A 20510-nucleotide genomic window follows, 5' to 3' on the forward strand; every position below is an offset into this window, starting at 1 on the left:
AACTCCCTTGACCTACTGGCAATACAACTACCAATGCAGTCCAGTACGCCATTAGTCTTCTTGGCAACAAGGGTATACTGCTGGTTCATATTCAGCTTCTTGTCCACTGTAACCTGCAGGTCCTTTTTTGCAGAGCTGCTGCCCAGCCAGTCAGCCCCCAGCCTATACTGGTGCATGGGATTGTTTCGTCCTAAGTGCAGGACCTTGCCCTCGCCCTTGTTGAACCTCATGAGATTACTTTTGGTCTAATCCTCCAATTTGTCTAGGTCACTCTGAATCCTAGCTAGAGATGCACTGATACATCAATCAGTCTGATATCGGATCAGTACCAATATAAAGAAAATTGTCTATATCAGATATAGTGCCGATAATTTGACCAATAAATGCTCGTGCTGCACAAAGCCCACAGCACAACCCGGAGCAGAGTCGGCAGCATGGAGAGCTGCCTCCAGCTGGTAAGTCAGAAGGGGAGGAGGAGGGAAGGGGCATGGAGGGGCAGATCAACACCCCCCACAGTGAGGGAGGGAGCAGGGGCAGCCGCAGCTTTTCCCGGTGCTTGGGTGGAGGCAGGGCCTTGAGCTGGGGCTGCACCGGGCAGCAGCAGGAGGCTGGGAGCAGAGCTGCAGAAAAATTTGGGGTGGCTGCAGACTCTTCCCAGTGCTGCTGGAGCCTGCTCTGAGCCCAGCTCCTGGCAACAACAGCTCCCCGCAGCAGCAGCTCTGGTTCCACTGTGCAGCTGCTGCCCACCCTGTGCTGCGCAGACCTGGAGGCACATCCCCCCCCGCACAATCCCAGGGTGCAAGCAGCAGCAGGAGCCACCCCCTACATGAGCTGCAGCTCCATCCTGTGCCCCTCTCCAGCCTTGACTGGGCAGAGCCTGCCCCTGCCCCCTCCCTTTCCACTCGGAGGGATCTGCCCCCTCACCCCTTCCCTCCCCCCTCCTTCCACCACAATGGATTTACCAGCTGATGGCAGCTGTATCGGATATCAGATTGGTATTGGCCGATATGCCTGCTTAAATATTGACTATCGTTATCAGCCCCCCAAAACTCTATAGGTGCACACCTAATCCTAGCCCTACCCTTCAGCATATCTACTACTCCTCCCAGCTTGGTGTCATCTGCAAACTTGCTGAGGGTGCACTCTATACCAGCTTCCAGGTCATTGATAAAGACACTGAACAAAACTGGCCCCAGGACCAACCCCTGGGGCACTCCACTTGATACCAGCTGCCAACTAGATATCAAGCCATTGACTACTACTCTGTGAGCCCGATGCTCCAGCCAGTTTTCTATCCATCTTACAGTCCTTTCATCCAGCCCATACTTCCTTAGCTTGCCTGTGAGAATGTACAATGTTGTGGGAATACAATCACAAATCAAAGTACAACGCATCCACCAGTCTCCCCATATCTACAAATCCAGTCATCTCATCATAGAAGGCAATCAGGTTGGTCAGGCATGACTTGCCCCTGGTAAATCCAAGCTGACTGTTTTTAATCACCTTCTTCTCCTCCAAGTGCTTAGAAATGGATTCCCTGAAGGACTGAGGTAAGGCTGACTGGTCTGTAGTTCCCTGATCCTCCTTCTTCCCTTTCATAAATATGGGCACTATGTTTGCCCTTTTCCAATCATCTGGGACCTCTCCTGATCATCATGAGTTTTCAAAAATGATGGCTAATAGCTCTGCAATCATATCAGCCAACTCCCTCAGCACCCTCGTGCGCATCCCATCCAGCCTCATGGACATGCCCAGCTTTTCTAAGTAGTCCCTAACCTGTTCTTTCACCACTGAGGGCTGCTCACCTCCTCCCCAAACTGTGCTGCCTGGTTCAGTAGTCTAGGAGCTGACCTTGCCTGTGAAGACTGAGGTGAAGAAGGCATTAAGCACTTCCATCTTTTTCTGCATCCTCTTGTCACAAGGTTGCCTCCCCATTCAGTAAGGGACTCGCACTTTCCCTGATTCTCCTCTTGCTACCAACATACTTTTATAAACCCTTCTTGTTAGCCTTCACATCCCTTGCTAGCTGCACCTTCAATTGAACTTTGGCCTTCCTGGGCACATCCAGACGAGTGCACACATGCCTCCTGTAGCATCTCAAACCCCTTTGAGATGCTGCAAGATGCACATGCGGGAACAAAAAAACATTCCCCACACTGCATATTTGCAGCACAGGGGCAAAATTTGGTACCTGGATGGATAGCCTGGGCCCCGCACCAGCTCTAGGCTTGTCTGTCAGGACTGCACATGGCAGCAGCTGCAGCCCCCCCTTGCTGTGCTGGGCACTGTTTGCCACTGCCCTCTGTGCTGCCCAGCGCTCCGGGTAGGCAGCAGCAGCAAACACTGCCCAGCATGGCAAACAGGGGGGCCGCAGCTGCTGCTGCCACAGCGCAGCCCCAATGGGCAAGCCCAGAGCCATGTGGGGCCCAGGCTGGCAGTGGGGGCAGGTTACAGGCTGGCGCTGAGCAGGGGGAAAAGCAGCCCCTCGCCTGCCCTGTGGCCAGTGCCCTGCAGTGCAGCCACTTGCAGCCCACATAGGGCCACCTGTGCCTGCTCAGGACAGCCCCACGCAAGCTTCGAGAAGCTTCAGCAAGGAGCGCTGGCCACAGGGCAGGTGAGCAGCTGCTTTTTTCCGCACTCAGCACCAGCTCATTCCCTGCCAGGGAGCAGGGGGATAGGGCTGCACGTTGTCCCCTGCCTGTACTGCGGGGCTGGGGGGGCACTGGGAGTGAGCAGGTGCACGGGGCCTACACTGGCATCCAGGGGCCAGTGCCAGTGGGGCCAAGCAGGGCAGCAGGGGTACAGGGTCCCGGCTGGCAGGGACTCTATGGAGCCAGGCCAGAGCCCCCTCTCCCTGCTGGTGCAGCCCAGTCCAGCTCCACAGACCCCTGCCAGCCTGCGCCCTGCTCTGGGCCCCACCGGTGCTGGCCCTGGGACATTGGTTCCAAGATGATGACCAGGGGGCAGAGCACCTGTCAAGGGGTGGGGCTACCCATGCGGCCCTCGTCAGCTTGCCAAAACTGGGTAAGTGGCCCTTGGCCCGAAATAATTGTGCGCCCTTGATCTAAAGCATACTCCCACCACAACATCAGCCTTGTTGCTTTCCCCTCTAACCCTAACCCGAGACTCACAACAGGCCTATCTCCAGCTTCATAGTAGAGCTATGAGCAATTATATGGCTATTTTACATAAAATGCAACTCCTCCTCCTCTTCTCCCAGCCTGTCCTTCCTGAACAGTTTGTACCGATCCATGACAGTGCTCCAGTTAGGCAAGCTATCCCACCTGTTATTTCAATCACATCATAGTTCTGTGACTGCAAGGACTTCCAGTTCTTCCTGTTTCCTAGGGTCCATGCATGTGTGTACAGGCACCTGAGGTAACTAGTAAATTGCCCTGATTTCTCAAGAAGTATGACAGCACCTCCCCTGTTGTCCCCTTCTGCTTGCTCTTCCTCCATGTCTCCCGCTTACTTCAGGGCTTTGGTCGCCATTCCCCGGCAAACCTAGTTTAAAGCCCTCCTCACTAGGTTAATGAGCCTGTCTGTGAAGATGCTCTTCCCTCCTTTCATCAGGTAGATCCCATCTCTTCCCAGCAATCCTTCTTCTTGGAAGAACATCCTATGGTTGAAGAAGCCAAAGCCCTGTTGATGACACCACCTGCACAGCCAGGGGTTGACCTGCAGGATGCACCTGCTCCTGCCTGGGCCCTTTCTCTTTACCAGAAGGATGACAAGAACACAACCTGAGCCCCAGACCCTCTTATCCTTGTACCCAGAGCCCTGTAGTCACTTTTGATATGCTCAGGGTCTCACCTGGCAGTATCATTGGTGCCCACATGGATGAGCAGCATGGGGTAGTAGTCAGAGGGCCACTCAATAGTCCTTCCATGACATCTTGGATCTGGGCTCCGGGCAAGCCGCAGACTTTCTGAGACAACAGGTCAAGTCGGCAGATGGCTCCCTCCGTCTCTCACAGAAGGGAGTTTCCAACCACCATCATCTGTTGCTTCTTCTTGGTGGTGGTTGTCTCAATCCTTCCCACCTTGGTGAGGCCTAGCCTGTCTTCCTCCACCAACGGAATGTGCTCCTCCTTCTCCGCTGCTAGGGCTGCATATCTGTTCTCCAGGTGAATCACTGCAGGTTTCATAGTTTCATAATTGCTAGGGTCAGGAGGGACCTGAACAGATCATCTAGCCTGACCCCCTGCCACAGGCAGGAATGAATGCTGGGTTCACAAGACCCCAGACAGGTGATCATCCAACCTCCTCTTGAATTTGCCCAAGGTAGGGGCGAGGACCACTTCCCTGGGAAGTTGGTTCCAGATTTTGGCCACCCTAACTGTAAAATATTGCCTTCTGATCTCTAACCTAAGCCTATTCTCCATCAGTTTATTACCATTGTTCCTTATCACCCCAGGTGATGCTGGGGAGAAAAGGGCTCTGCCTATTTGCTGTTGATCTCCCCTGATGAGCTTGTAGGCAGCCACCAGGTCCCCCCTCAGCCTCCTCTTGCTGAGGCTGAACAAGTTCAGGTCCTTCAGTCTCTCCTTGTAGGGCCTGTCCTGCTGCCCTCTCACCAAGCGGGTGGCCCTCTTCTGAACCCTCTCCAGGCTGGCCACATCCCTTTTGAAGTGCGGCGCCCAGTACTGGACACAGTAATCCAACTGCGGCCTGACCAAAGTCGCATTGAGGGGGAATATCACTTCTCTGGACCGGCTTGAGATGCACCTTTGGATGCATGACAAGGTATGGCTGGCCTTGCTGGCTGCGGTCTGTCATTGGCGGCTCATGTTCATCTTGGAGTCAATAATGACTCCAAGATCCCTTTCTGCCTCTGGGCTTTCAAGAAGGGAACTCCTCCGCCTGTATGTATGCTGTAGATTCCTTCTCCCCAGGTGCAGCACCCTGCATTTGTCTACATTGAACCCCATCCTATTCTCATCTGCCCACTTTTGTAGTCTGTCTAAATCTAGTTGCAGCCTCTCTCTCCCTTCAAGTGTGTCCACCTCGCCCCACATCTTAGTGTCATCAGCAAACTTGGACAGCGTGCTTTCCACCCCCTCGTCCAAGTCGCTGATGAAGATGTTAAACAGTGTGGGCCCGAGGACTGAGCCCTGGGGTACCCCACTGCTCACATCTCACCAGGTTGAGTACAACCCATCCACCACTACTCTCTGGGTGCGCCCCATCAGCCAATTTTTCACCCATCCAACTGTGCAGGCATCAATGCCACAGTCGCTTAATTTATTGATGAGGATGGGGTGAGAGACAGTGTCAAAGGCCTTCTTAAAGTCTAGAAATACTATGTCCACAGCGACACCATCGTCCAAGGATTTAGTTACTTGGTCATAAAAGGCAATCAGGCTGGTCTGGCAGGACCTGCCTTTGATGAACCCATACTGATTGCCCCTCAGCATGATCTCCCCTGCTGGCCCCCCACAGATGTGCTCCTTGATGATTCTCTCCAAGATCTTCCCAAGCACCGAGGTGAGGCTTACGGGCCTATAATTACTTGAGTCCTCCTTCCTCCCCTTCTAGAAAATAGGGACCACATTAGCCAGTTTCAATCCCCCAGCACCTGGCCAGATGACCACGAATGTTCAGAATCTCCTGCATACAGCTGGGTCTGCTTGCTGTCAGAAGTCATAAGCCTTCAGCTTCCACCCTCATGAGTGTCCATGTCCTCTCTCTTCTCTAGCACTGCATCAAGCATTTCTTCCTCCAGTCCCGAAGGTCTCCTCCAGCACCAAATCAATGAACTCCTCATGGAGGAGGATGCTTTGGAGCCTCACCACCTCCCTCTGTAGTTCTCTTGCCTGTTCCCTGAGAGAGACTACCAGGAGGCACCACTCACACCACAGGTACTCCCTGATCTGGCCGTCAGTCCACACAGCCACAGTCCCCATAGTGCCAAACCTGGACCTGGGTGGAAGTGTCAATGGTGAGCGGCCCTGCCTGGACAGAAACCTCAAGTGCAAGCAGAGGCAGTGGCAGAGGCTCTGGCACTGCAATGTCCTCCAGTCATTCCCCTCCATCTCTTAATCTGCCTTCTTTCTCTTACTGCTCTTCTTCCAAGCACTGCACCCAAGCACTGAAGCTCCCTAGTGCCCCAGCCATCCAGGGCACTGTCTACACATGCACTGCTGCGGAGTAAAAAACCCTCTGCAGGGTTAATTAGTTTACTCCAGTCTAATAGGGGCACATATGTAGACTTATGGCTTTCACCATGGAGCTAAGTCAACTCTGCAGTAAATGTCTCATACAGATACAGATTTGCCTCAATTTATGCAGTACATGTGTTCCCAGAGGATGGCGCATAAATCAAATTCACATAAAGTGAACCCACTTTATAATGTAACAAATAGGGATAGTTTCCCATGGCGATGAGGGAGGGAAAGAGTGAGGGTGGGACTAGGGAAGGGTTGGGGGGAGGTGTGCCACTCCCAGGGCTGTACAAAGGAGCAAAGCAGAGGGAACAGAGTGGCACTCACTCCAACCTCTGATGCAGCAGCCCTGGGAGCAGCCGGCACCAGCTGCCTGCAGCCATTGGGCTGCAATGTGCTCTGCCTGTCCCCCCATGCCTGGGTTCCACCTGTCCCCTCTCACCCCAGATCCTGGGCTGCGCCGTGCCCTGGTTCAGGCAGCTGGTATCAGCTGCTCCCGGGCTGCTGCAGCTGGGACTGGGGTGAGTGGGAAGAAGCAGAGCCCTGGGTGGCACAGGGTATGGTGCAGTTTGTCTGCCCTACAGGGAAGAACCTGACACAGCCCCCCAGCCTGCAGCCCTCCCCTGGGGGCGCAGCAGCAAGAGACATTTCCGCACCCACTGATGGTTCCCTCCACAGCTGGTGCTGGCTATTCCCAGGGCTGCTGCAGCAGGGGCTAGGGTGAGTGCAGACAAGCTGTGCCGCACTGCATGCCGCCTGCAGCTCCACTTCTTCCCACTCACCCCAGCCCCTGCTGCAGCAGCCCCGGGAGCAGCCGACATCAGCTGCCTGTACCAGGGCACGGCGCGGCCCAGGAGCTGGGGTGAGTGGGGACAGGTGGAGCCCAGACATGGTGGGGACAGACAGAGCACAGCGCAGGCCAGCAGCTGCAGGCAGCTGGTACCAGTCGCTCCCAAGGCTGCTGCAGCAGGGGCTGTGGTGAGTGGGGCCCCGGCCCCACGGCCGTTTCCCCTCCCCCCACAGACTTATCTGCTTGGGCGGGGGGGAAGGGGGGCCTATGCCAATCACATAAGAGTGAATTTACCTCGCATATAACGAATTATGGGTCTAAAAATGCTCATCGCAGAAGAGTGAATACGCATATACAGAACCCACATAAATTGAGGGAAACCTGTATGCCCAGCGTGACTGCTCTGTCTTCTGAGCTAGTCTATAAAAAGGATGCCCCAAATCCTCAACTGTGGCAAATGTCTTTAAAAAAATGTGATAACTGGGCACTGTATTCTGCAAAGAGATGACGCTTCTGGATGTATGTGGGGAACACCTCCTGAATCAAACCTTTCAGGGGAGAGGAAATTACAAAGGAATAGTTTGCGGACCCCAACTGACCTTAGATATGAAATAGGCATCAAGGGGTGTGTCTACACAAGACAATTCTCTGTGCAGAAAACTAATCTACTGAGCAGTAAAGCATCACTATTTAACCATGTGCTAGGCTACTGCACAGTAAAATTGGCTAATGCACAGTTATCTCCTACTTGAAAACAGAGGTAGTAGATTAACTTCACATTAGCTACTGTATAATAGCACATGTGTAGATGCTGGCTGGGAGCAATTTGCTCTTGGTCAGCCCAGGCAGCAGATGACCCACTAAACCCTACATGGCAGGAACGGTGCCAGCTGCAGGGAAAGCTATCTCCCTGCCATGTGGGGATCGGGACTGTCCTGATCCCCGCATGGCCAGATGAGCTGTCCTGGAAGCTGGGACTGTTGCATACCAGCCAGGTAGGGATTGGAACCCAATCCCCACATGGTAGGGAAAAGTGTCCCCACCTGGCAGGGACAGCTACATGGAGATTGGGAAGGTCCCAATCCCTACATGGCTAAGAGAAGTGCCCCTGCCTGGTGGGGATGATGCCTGACAGCCACATGGGGATTGGGAGGGTTCCGATCCCCACATGGCTGTCCCCACCAGGCGGGGACACCTCTCCCACCTTGTGTGGGGAACAGGACTCTCCTGATCTCTGAGTGGCTGCCAGGCAGTGTCCCCATGGGTACACAGTTCCTGGCCACGTAGGGATTGGGTCCAGTCCCCACATGGCTGGGATGCAGCAAACCAGCAGCCTCTTGCCAGCCCCAGGCTGGTACCTGGGGGAACCTGGAGCTTCCCCTGGCTACTGCAATAGGGTAGAGCAGAGGAGTGGGGCAGGTACATTCCTGGTCCCACCTGCTCCATTCGGGAGCAAATATGCTCTTTTTTAAATGCACAGTAGCTTTACTATGCATTAATAGCTCTTGTAAATGCACCCACCCTGCATAGCCCTGTCATGGCTGAAGTGCTTCTGGGGCAGAAGCAACATGTTATGCACCTGAGGAACTTTAAGTTTCTACACTTATGTAGTTTAGGAGTATAACTGCAGCTGTGCAGGGGTTTTCAAGATCACAACTTCGTACTTCTATGCCCAAAATCCATTTAACTACCACTTAAATCCATTAAAGGCACTTCAGTTACTTTTGAATTTGGCTCCAAATTTTATCTTGGTTATACCAATATGAATGGCAAGCAAAATCTACCATATTATCTTGCATACAACACTCAGCTTTCCACCCCAAAATTGACCCCACACCCCTCAAATTGGAGTGCACCTATTAATCAGGGAAGCTGATTTTCTGGTCAAAGGTAGAAGCAGCACCCTGCTTTCATTCCTGCTCCATAGTGCAGCAGCTCTGGTATTACTATTCAGGCAGCTAAAGGAGTCAGTTGATTTAATAGATCATTGTTCTTCACACCAGAGTTTTTAACAATCCTCTCCTTTTAATGATCTTATTGTTTTACTAATCAAAGTAGCATTTCCTAAGGTAATTATGCTGTCTGCTAGAGAGCTCCTGGTCTCTTCTTCCGTTTTCAGTTTTTTAGCTCTTTCAGAATTAAAATTCCTTCCATTGAGACCAGTCTTCAGCAGCAGCTGGGGCTTTATTTAAGCAGGAAAGGGAAGGTGAGTCAGCTAGATAAGGTTCTGCCTCTGCTCTATTCAGCTATAACTCTGGGGAAAAAAGTTTTCTCTTCATTCTGCCTTTCAAAAACAAGATGGGTAATGTATCCAGGGGATTGATATCTGCAAGAAAATATGGTATATATTTTTCTTGCTGCATACCATATTCCCTAAGAAAATAAAAATGAATGTAATTGTAATAAATAATATATATATTAATCAAAATATGGTAGTAGCTTAGTAAGTAAACAAAGCCAGGTAAATATTTAAACATGGGCTCATTTTAAAATGTACAAAGGCTCGGTAAGGTCCTCTGAAAAATGTGCTTGTAGAACATAACCCTGACTGATAAGCCAGACACTTTTCCCTTGCCAATTTCTCTGCCTCGTGGACTGTGGATTACCTCTCTTTGATGCATTGTTTATAATGTACTCAGCAGCACAATATCTGAGTAATAAAATCTATAAAAGTAGATCCCAAAAAGGAGGTCTTTTTTGAAACAGGGAGAAATATGACTTTAATATTTTAAATTTACTGAAAAAACTTTTTTCTTTTTTAAGCTCCATGAATATTTACATAAAAGGACAGTCTTTCTGCAAGCATCATTTTTTTCCAGCAGTAAATGCATTCAACCTTTCCCATAGAGTACTAGTCTAATAAACCAGCCACACCTATGCTTGCAGTGCAAAGGATAGGTTTTCCTCTTGAGAAAACAAACACAAAAATTTCTTCCTTTTGAATACTCACCTAATCTGTTGTGTACTGTACATACACAGCTGTCAAAGGAAATACTTTTTAGTTTTCACAAACATGAATCAGTAACACCACATGACTGATTGAATTCTATATAAAAAAAAATTTAAGTGAGCCTTTTTCCTTTGGTCTCTGAAATCAATATTATTCATAAGGTTATTCATAACAAATTCCTGTCAAAAGCACACCCAATGCTTCAGGATATGGATAAATTAAAAGCAAAAATTTAGATAATATATCTAACAACACAATTAAGCCAATGCAGACAAAAAGAAGTCTGTTTACCGAAATAAGATTAAAAAGAAAGCACATTGTTATCAAAGCTTTCCAGGTTTAAACCTGTAACTAAGGCATGTGTTTGAACTTTACATAAAAGGGTTTGATCAAACTGGTTTTCAGAAGCACCCATACAACAGAATATAGGCAGAATTTAGGTACCTAAGTTTCAAAGAGTGATCCACTTTGGCTCTACTTCACTAAATTCTGCAAACGCTGATCGCCATTTGGTGCTGCAGAGTTCCCCGGGAGCATACACTGGGGCTTCTGGTCATGCTCAGAAGTGATATAATTCTATCACCTTGGTGCCTACTTCCCACTTAAACGGCTGTGATCCAATTGGACTCTGGGAATTCTCAGCAGGGACCAAGTCTGTTAGGTGTACTTGGAGCACACTTCACTTGCACTGGCAACACTGAATTCAGTTTAAAAAATGGTGATGGGCTCACTTTCCTTTTGCCCAATAGCTTTGTGTTTTGAGCACTTACTCAGAAAGCAAGAGAACTGAGTGGTAAGCCCTCCTCATTCTCAGGAAGCTTTAACGCATATCTCCCACTTCCCAGGAAATGCATTCATCACCAGGCTAAATAAGCTAGGCAAGTGTGCTTTCCACTTCTTCTGTTGATGCTGGCTCCTTAGTATCTTAGCATCTCCAACTCTTTCTCCTGCTTTTCCTTCACCTCATGAGATAATTCTAACTACTAGAGTTTCAGGGCAGGAGACATAAACATATGCTGAATCATCCTAGAGTTTAATATGCCCAGGTGTTCTTCATATCGTCAAGATAAATCTGGGAAACAATTATTTCTGTCATAAGTTTTTGGTGACCATTTCTGCTTATTTCTCAAAAGACTTAATCGAAGTCCAGAGCTTACAGAGGTTCAATAGTATATGCCAGGAAATAATACAATATTGAAGAAAAATAATATACTCGTATTTCCTGCACCTAAAATTCACAGAGAAATATGGTATCAAAGGGATTGTTTTACCTTTTCTCTCAGGCATAGTCTTACAAGCATAGCCACAAACCATAAAGGAGATAAATATGAAATGAGAAAACAATGATTCAGGAAAGATTAAGATGCAAAAAGAAACTTCTCTGCTCAGCTGCCCATGATAAAACATTATAATGATAGATTAGCTGTACTCCACCCATTTCCCCTATTACTGAACAAATAGCTGGAGGGCACCATATTTCCACACCATGAGCAATTTGGATTTGCACATATCATTTAATTTGGTCAGGAATTATTAAGTTGGCATTAAAATAAAAGAGAAAAAGAAGAAGGAAAAAAGTGAAAAAGATTCTGCTTGAGGAGGTGTGGACTATACTGCTGAACCACCCACTTAATTCTGTATATAGAGTCTCAGCCTGCTATCTGGTCTGCCATACTCTGCTTCATCTATGTGCTACGCTAGATCACAGCAACTTGAACACCATGTCACTCTCTGTGCGTACAGGGGGAGGATCCCGGCAATTTTCTTCTCGGAGTGCACTGGGTGGGGGATCCATTAGACTGTCCAATTCCAGTGGTGGAGGAAGCTTTGGTAGTAGTGGATTTGGTTTTGGTGGAGGATCTAGTGGAGGCTTTGGTGTTGCTTCCTTGCTTGGATCGAGTTCTGGCTTTAGCGGCGGCTTTGGTAGTGGCTCTGGTGGTGGCTTGGGCAGTGGCTTTGGTGGAGGCTTTGGTGGTGGATCAGGTTCTGGGTTTGGAGGTGGTGTAGGCAATAGCTTTGGTGGAGGTTTTGGTGGTGGATCAGGTGCTGGGTTTGGAGGTGGCCTAGGCAATGCCTTTGGTGGAGGTTTTGGTGGTGGCTCAGGTGCTGGGTTTGGAAGTGGTTTTGGTGCTGGTGGCGGTAGCGGGGATGGCGGCCTTCTTTCTGGCACAAAAAAGGAAACCATGCAAAACCTGAATGACCGTCTGGCTGCCTACTTGGACAAAGTACGTTCTCTGGAAGAAGCCAATACTGAGCTGGAGCACAAAATCAGAGAGTGGTATGAGAAAAATGGCCCTGGTGCTGGCAGCCTTGGAGCAGGGAATGATTACAGTAAATATTATCCAATAATTGAAGATCTTAGAAACAAGGTAAAAAAATTCTCATATAACAGTTGCAACTTTTTACAATCTAAATTCATGTAATACTGTCCTGGATGAAAACTACATGAATTCTTTTGAGAAGCTGAAATCAAATTGGTCCAAAGTACTGCTGTTTGTAATAATCTTCTATACTACAGTATTTTTATTAAGAGTATTTTTGTAGTAGGGAGGGTAAACAAAATATTTTCACAGCAATTGTGTAGTTGTATCCCTTTTAATGATGTGAATATACTTGACCTCATTTGAGTTGAGAATGAGTGACAACTTTAACTAAGATTATTATGCTTCTTGATAATTTAGGTTTTTTTCAGAATACTATGGTTTTTGCTTCTTGCACCTTAAATTTAATTTCTGTAATAAAGGGTTATTTGATAAACTTTTGGGGGCCCATGGGAAGGGAGAGATTCTGGTAGTGTAAATTCATGTTACTCTATTAACTTCAATGAATCAGTGCTGATGTATACCGGTCCTAAATATTTTGGTAATATGTAGTACAAGAGTCTACTGAATGTCCTCCCCATTATTTTATAACTAATTTATTTGAGCGTTAAGCCCATCAGGTTATTAAATATTTTTCTGTGCATTCTGCTTGTCTTCTAGATAATTAATGCAACCATTGACAATGCCAGAATCGTCTTGCAGATTGATAATGCCAGACTGGCTGCTGATGACTTCAGACTGAAGTAAGAAAAAATGTCATTGATGTTTTATATACACTGCTCAAATATATTTAAATGTATTCATTCTTAGGCAAATTTATTTTGCAATATTTAATGACATTTTATTGACAAATATATTAATTATAGATGTGATATATTTATGTTCATTTAAAAAACTGAAATGGTAACAAAGGGTATAATATTTATTTGTAAATGGCTAGATTATTTGTATTCATATGACTTTTGATCCCAGTGAAAGTACAAAAAGCCTACTTAATGTTTCTTTTTTAAGATATGAGAATGAAGTGGCCCTTCGCCAAAGTGTGGAGGCTGACATCAATGGCCTGCGCAGAGTGCTTGATGAGCTGACCTTGACCAGAGCTGATCTGGAGATGCAGATTGAAAGTTTGAATGAAGAACTGGCTTATCTCAAAAAGAACCACGAAGAGGTAGACAGATTCTTGCTTCATGGTTTTAGTTTTCTCAGATACTGATTTGTATCTCATTTCAAAATTTACTGGAAAGGAAATGGAGGACACATCTCAGTATTTTATTTTTTTATGCCCTAGAGTAGTTCTGTGTGGTGTTGGTTTGAAGTTTGCTAAGGGAATCAGGAGGAGACACAAGCAGAAAGAAAGAAATTGTGGACTCCTCCTGGTGCCAGTATTACTGATTTTTCTCAATTTCAATACTAGAAATTTGAAAAGGAGTTTCTCTGTGAATATAAGGTTACATAGGGCACCTCTATCAAGGTATAATAGGTATGCTCAGATGGGTGTGGACTAAATATGGCTCAATTTTTGCACCAGTGAGTTATGCTTTGTTTAGATCTAGTTTATAGAGTTGAACTCTTAACTTTCAGTCTTTGGGTAGTCAGCAACAAAATCATTTCCCAGAATCTCTTCAGTTCTTGTGTTTATTTTGGAAAGGCATAGGGAAACATTAAGCTGTCATCAGCATGTCTGTTTGTGCGCAACGTTTTTAACTCCTGCCATCCTTTCAGCACAATGACTCTTAGTCTTCTGTCCATGTATTCCATGATGAATAAGTGAAAGGTGTAAGTATTCTTTTAAAAATATTTTTAATCACAACAATCTATATTTTTGTTTTCACAAATTTCTTTATATTTGGTACACTTTTGGTATATCTATTAAGAATATATTTCAACTATCTGTTATATCAAAAATAACTTATCTAATAAGTATATATGTATATATGTTTATATACAGACAGTTTAAGTATATTCTTAATAGATATACCAAAAATGTATAAAATATAAACACATTTATGAAAACAAACATATTTTCCCAGCTTGGGCAAATGAGTTTCTTAAGATGAAAATTGATGAAGAAATTAACAAGAAAATCTGTGTGGTAAATGGAACAGAATATTGCAACTTACTGGTACCTTGTTCTTCAGTCATTTTTCTTACTAATATCATAGGTTATACAGTAGAAAAGAAGACTTCAATATAATATAGATTTGTCAAAAAAATAAAAAAATGAAATTACAAGACTATTGGGTTGAAATTCTAAGGCAACTGTGGGTGCTTCTACACATTCATGAATGCACTGTAATTACAGTACATTAAGTTTAGGATCTGTAAAAACAGGTAGTAGGTTAAGGCGCCATAATCAGCACTATTGCACTTTAGTGCAGATGAACACTTTAAAAATTATTTTAATGCGCATTACACAATCTATTGTGCATCAGCACGGTTTTTGCCAGCCACACTAATGCACAGTATAATTAGGCTTCTGTGCATTCAGTGTCTTGTGTAGACATGCCTTGTGATACCATGAAGGGAAATTCATATTTAAATGTGCTAAATGGTAAATTTAATTGTAAAGACTAGAGTAGATTAGATTAGACTAGAAAATCTTCCTGTGGAATTAGTGGGATCTTGTATATAATTTAAGGCTGATTATTGTGTTCCTTATTATACTAAAATATCTGTATTGCCTTTTATCCTTTTAGGAGCTTCAAGGTTTCCAAGGTAATGCTACTGGCCAAGTCAGTGTTGAAATGGATGCTGCTCCAGGAATTGATTTGACCAAGCTTTTGAATGACATGCGAGGACAATATGAAGCTATTGCTGAACAAAATCGTAAAGATGCTGAAGCATGGTTCAATGAAAAAGTAAATATCAGCAATAACAAATTCAGCCCTCAAAAGTTAAAAATAGAACAAAAATTTGTAACAGCTGCATTATATGTTATTCCTTTTTCACATTTCAGAGTGGAGAACTCAAAAAGGAAATCTCCACCAACACTGAACAGCTTCAATCAGGAAGAAGTGAAATCACAGATCTAAAGCGCACTCTTCAGAGCCTGGAAATTGAACTACAATCTCAACTTGCCATGGTATGTTGCAATTTCCAGTTGCAAAAGTTGTGTTAATCCCTTATTATTATAAACTTTTCAATGTCTGCATTTAATTCTATTGTTAAATTCAGAATTCCTTTTAGTCCGTAGTACCTAATACTACCTAGAATCAGCAGATTGTAAATGATGGATAGTAGAACAAATGCATTGTTATGATTGGGTATGGTGGGAAAGGAGAATGGAAGTAGCAGAAGCAGGTTTTTCAAGTAAACATTTGAGTCTAAGAAGAAAAAAAATTAAATGAAGATAGGTAATGAGACCAAATAAAACTTTTCCCCAATATGTTAGTCTACATTTCTTCATAATTTTTTAAGGAATCACTTTCTTCTCCCTAAAGTTTTCATTTAATCAAATATGTCTTGTATGCAGAAAAAATCTCTTGAAGACACCTTGGCAGAAACAGAAGCAGGTTACTGTACTCAGCTTTCACAAATGCAGCTTCAGATTGGGAATCTGGAAAACCAGCTCTTCCAGGTCAGGGCTGACATGGAACGCCAAAATGCAGAATATCAGCAACTTCTAGACATCAAGACTCGGCTGGAAATGGAGATTGAGACCTACCGTCGTCTGCTAGATGGAGAATTTGGGTAAGTAAAAAATTGAAATTGACAACTGCCTTTTCACTCCAGTCCATGATAATACGCTTTCTGGGAAGTGGGAGCAGTGCAAGCAGATGGTCTACAAACCAATACAGAGAAAGACCTATAGCACACAAACAGTTCAACAATACATTTTTTCATCATAAAAGATACTGAAATAATTTTAGTCATGATAGGTAGCAATTCTTTAAATATAAAATCCATTTAAGAAGAATGAATAAATTTATCTTATATTTAAATGAATCAATGAATGTGGCAGCTTAAGTATATACACTAACAAAAGGAAGCATGATTTAACAAGCTACGCAATTTCAGAACTGAAAGAAATAAGAGTATTTTTACAAATACTATTTGTGATTATTTTCAGTGTTTCTATTTTGCTTTGGGCTGTTTCATGACATTTTTATTTTCATGTTTTATCAGTGAATTTATCGATCCAATGCCTCACTAAGAATTTACTGCAATAGACATAACAAGGGTATCAAACTCACCTGCACCCCTGGGATGGATCCATACTGAGAAAAAGCTCGCAGGCTGGATCCAGACCCAGCAGTGGCAGGAACAAGAGATTACAGCAGCTGTTGCTCACCCTTTCCCCGGCTACCACCACAGGTCCCCAGTGGGGCTCTGCAGCTGGGAATCTGGTGGCTGACTCCACCCCAACTCACCCCACCCCTAAATTCCTGGCCTTTCTAGGATCCCTATAACCTGGGTGAAATGGCTTTTGGGGGCAGATGTGGCCCATGGGCTGTATCTCTGACACCCCTAACAGTATGTTTTCTGAAAAAGATTGAACTTCATAGTGAATGCTTTCACTGGTCTGACAAGGCAGGGTTTCAACTATACTGACCAATCCTAGTAGTATAATATCATAATTTTTTTGGATTAAGTTTTGACCTATGTTGCTTGGGGTATCAGCTTAAAGTAAAGAAAAAGAAATCAAATGGAAATGATTTAATGATATTGCTCCTGTGTCTCATGAGCCTGATAAATATTATGCAATAATATATATGAAGGCTGCTCAGCCCCCTCAGCCAGATCCAGCCAACAAAGCCATATCAACCAGCTTGCAAGGGTTCCCCATGGGTCTGAAAATTTGTTTGTGAGGGAGCAGGAGCAGCTCATTGTCATTCCCTTGCTGCGATATTTCTGGACATATTAGTGCAGGCTGATGAGCGCTGCTGATGAGTGCTTGCCATATTCTGTGGGGAGCCCTGCAGGCCAGACAGCATGACTCTACATGTTAAATTGGTCATTCAGGGTAAATCAGGGTGGTATGAAGCCAGTAGTAGTGGCTCAGGGCCCCAATCAGAGTGGTGCACAGGACCAACTGGGGTACCATCCTGGCACACAAGGTTTAATCCAGCCCATGGACCAGCCCCATGCCATTCATCCAGTCCATGGGTCCGAAAAGGTTTAGCAATATTGATATGCACCTATGATTTTCTTGCAGAACTGGGGGACAAGGACTTTCATTTGAAACCTCATCTTTGACAGGCTCCAAATCACAAACTCAATCACTGGATTCTTCTCAAGGTAAGTAGATTTTCCTGGGCTAAATTTCTTTTTACAAGCAATGTATTAACCCTGACCATTAAACTTCAAGTGAAAATTAAATTAGTTGTGCACATATTACAACTGACTAATGTATACTGTAGTTACAGAATGAGCATTAATATCTGCATAGGGGTGAAACACCCAAATAAAGTTATTTAAAAATCTTTTATAGTAAAATTAATAAATGCCATTCAGTTTTATTATACTGAAAAGTTAATCAAAGAAGAAACTATATATTTTCCTAAAGAAAAGTTAAGGAAAGAGTCACTTCTCTGTGTATATACGTTTGCTTTTTAATTTTAAGCCTTTGATAAACTAAACTTTTAAAACAATGTTTAGATCCAACAAAAACTAGAAAGATCAAGACAATTGTTGAAGAAGTGGTGGATGGTAAAGTTGTCTCATCCCAGGTTAAGGAATTTGAAGAGAAGATGTAAGCAACAGCCTGGTACTGCAAAGGATCTATTCATTCAGTTTCTTCTTTAAGAAGCATTAATGAAAAGATACAACTTGGAATCTCTGTTCTTTTGGTTGAGGTGATAAGTACATTGAATCTTCTTTTCTTTTCATTTTACTAAGATTCTGTTCCACAAAGCAAAAAGCACATTTTGGGATTCTGTGCAGTTTGGTAACCCAATAAACATGGTGTTTCAACTTATATATACTGGTCTTTATTTCTTTCCCAGTGTATTCACAATTTCATCTGTTGTCACTGCTTTGATTAATACCTGAAAAATGCCATGCATTTTAAGTACTGGGTTCATTATGCAATAAGTTTTTTATTTCTACTTTTGTTAAGTAATAGATAGGATTACTTTACTATTGTACAGACCCCTTACTTAGTTTTCTTGGGTATTAAAAAATTAAGAAACCAGCTTTTATAATAGGAGCACTAGGCCTGTGCGAAGCGTATAGTATTCGCCTCGGATTCGGCCAATTCAGGGACAGTGATTTGATTTGGTGATTCAAATCACTATCCTGATTCGATTCAGCCAAATCTGATTCGGAGATTCAGCTGCAGCTCCCAGCTAAAGTGTGGTTAGCTTTGCTGATGATTTTGTCAGACTGACAACTCATGTTCATCTTGGAGTCCACTATGACTCCAAGGTCCCTTTCCACTTCTGTGCTGCTGAGAGGGTCATTTCCTAGCCAGTATGTGTGCTGGATATTTTTGCGCCCTAGGTGCAGCACTCTGCACTTATCCTTGTTTTACTGGATCTTATTATGTTCTGCCCACTTTTCCAACCTGTCCAGGTCTGCCTGCAATCATTCCCTAACCTCTGGAGTGTTCACTTCACCCCACAATTTAGTATCATCTGAAAACTTGGACAGAGTACACTTCACACACACATCCAAGTCACTGATGAAGACATTGAGGAGTACAGGTCCAAGGGTTTGTGACACCACAAACCACACGCCCCTGCTCATCTGGATGTAGCCTACTTGTCTATTCTGATAATTACATCTTGTTTCTCTGGCTTGTTATAGACTATGGGAAATACACTGCACCACTGAGTACTACTTTGATCCCAAACTTAAACAGTGTTTGTATGTGCTATGCTTGTTTTACAAATGCTTTAATTTCTTTCTTAAATGAGGAATAGAATTGAACACACACATACATTCTATGTGATGAAATGCTAAACCAAAGAAATGTATGTGATTAGTAACTACAATTCTGAAAGGGTGCTCATTAGGGCTGTGCAAAGCTTTGGGTGGTGATTCAATTCAGAGGAGATTTGGCCCTATTCAGTGGCCAAGCCTACGAATCCGAATCAAATCAGGGGATCAATTTAAAGGTCCGAATCAATTCAAAGCTCTCCAAATCTTTGGCAAAGATTCAGAGAGCTTTATCAGCAGATGCATGACAAATAGAACCAAGGATGTGATACTTCCCCCCTATGCGGCACTGGTCAGACCGCAGTTGGAGTACTGTGTCCAGTTTTGGATGCCGTACTTTAAGGAGGATGTGGATAACCTCAAGAGGGTCCAGAGGAGGGCCACTCATATGGTTAAGGGTTTACAGGCCAAGCCGTATGAGGAGAGGCTAAGGGACATGGACCTCTTCAGCCTCCGCAAGAGAAGGCTGAGAGGTGATATTGTGGCCACCTACAAATTTATTAGCAGGGTGCAGCAAGGGATCGGAGATGCTCTGTTCACCAGGGCGCCTCTTGGGGTAACAAGGAACAATGGTCACAAACTGACAGAAAGCAGATTTAAGCTAGACATAAGGAAAAACTTCTTCACGGTAAGGGTGGCCAAAATTTGGAATGGGCTTCCAAGGGCAGAGGTGCTTTCCCCTACCTTGGGGGTCTTTAAGAGAAGGCTGGATAGGCATCTGGCCGGGGTCATCTGAAAGATTTTTCTCCTCCACAGAAAAGGTTCTTGTCTTCCAGAGGATACGAGATATTGCCAGGTAGAATGATTTTGCAGTGGCTAGGGCTGCTCGTATTGCCCCTTTATATAGTCTTTGGAATTAGATTGTGGGGGGGAGAAAGGTACTTACAGTTGGATCTCAATAATAAATGATAATACCCTTTGACTAGACTCAGGACTGTACAGATGCCCACAGCTGTTCTGGCTGGATGTAGATTTTCCATTCCGAGGGCTAAAAGATGTTGCCCAGTCTGTCTAGGAGTTTTGGAAGATACTATCCACTATGTTTTAGAATGTTCTTTATATAATGATATAAGGAGAACCTATCTATTACTGTTCTTGCAGAAATTGATACATTTTTCAAACAGAGAGAAATTAATCTGGCTTTTACAGCAAACAGATCCAAATTTAGTAAATCATCTTACAATTTTTGCTTATAAGGCTGAGGCAATTAGAGTTAAATATCCTTTATTACTGATATGAGTGGTACATTTTAACATTAAATTTGATTATATTGTCTCAATTGTGGATCTATGTATAACAATATTATAGATCCATGTCTCAATTTACTATTACATTTATATTAATAATGTTTTTATGTTGGTGGGCTTTATTTTTAGTATAATATTTGTAGTTCAGTTACTTTGTTTG

General features: G+C 44.5%; 1 protein-coding gene across 1 annotated transcript; it reads left to right on the forward strand.

The window, feature by feature from the left end:
• The first annotated feature begins 11567 nt into the window (after positions 1-11567).
• Positions 11568-18141, forward strand: LOC102566338 (keratin, type I cytoskeletal 12). The gene is made up of 8 exons (XM_014604684.3): positions 11568-12272; positions 12885-12967; positions 13236-13392; positions 14921-15082; positions 15181-15306; positions 15697-15914; positions 17380-17462; positions 17823-18141. Exons 1-8 carry the CDS (start codon positions 11625-11627, stop codon positions 17918-17920), a joined length of 1575 nt encoding a protein of 524 aa, XP_014460170.1. The 5' UTR covers positions 11568-11624; the 3' UTR covers positions 17921-18141.
• The last annotated feature ends 2369 nt before the right edge of the window (positions 18142-20510 follow it).

The sequence above is a fragment of the Alligator mississippiensis genome, chromosome 4 (genome assembly GCF_030867095.1).
Source record: "Alligator mississippiensis isolate rAllMis1 chromosome 4, rAllMis1, whole genome shotgun sequence".
In the NCBI taxonomy this organism is placed as follows: Eukaryota; Metazoa; Chordata; order Crocodylia; family Alligatoridae; genus Alligator; species Alligator mississippiensis.

Coding starts and splice junctions, on each gene's coding strand:
- LOC102566338 (XM_014604684.3), top strand. CDS start 11,625: ATGTCACTCTCTGTGCGTACAGGGGGAGGATCCCGGCAATTTTCTTCT. Junction 12,273..12,884: donor TTGAAGATCTTAGAAACAAG/GTAAAAAAATTC, acceptor CTTGTCTTCTAG/ATAATTAATGCAACCATTGA. Junction 15,083..15,180: donor AAGCATGGTTCAATGAAAAA/GTAAATATCAGC, acceptor TTCACATTTCAG/AGTGGAGAACTCAAAAAGGA.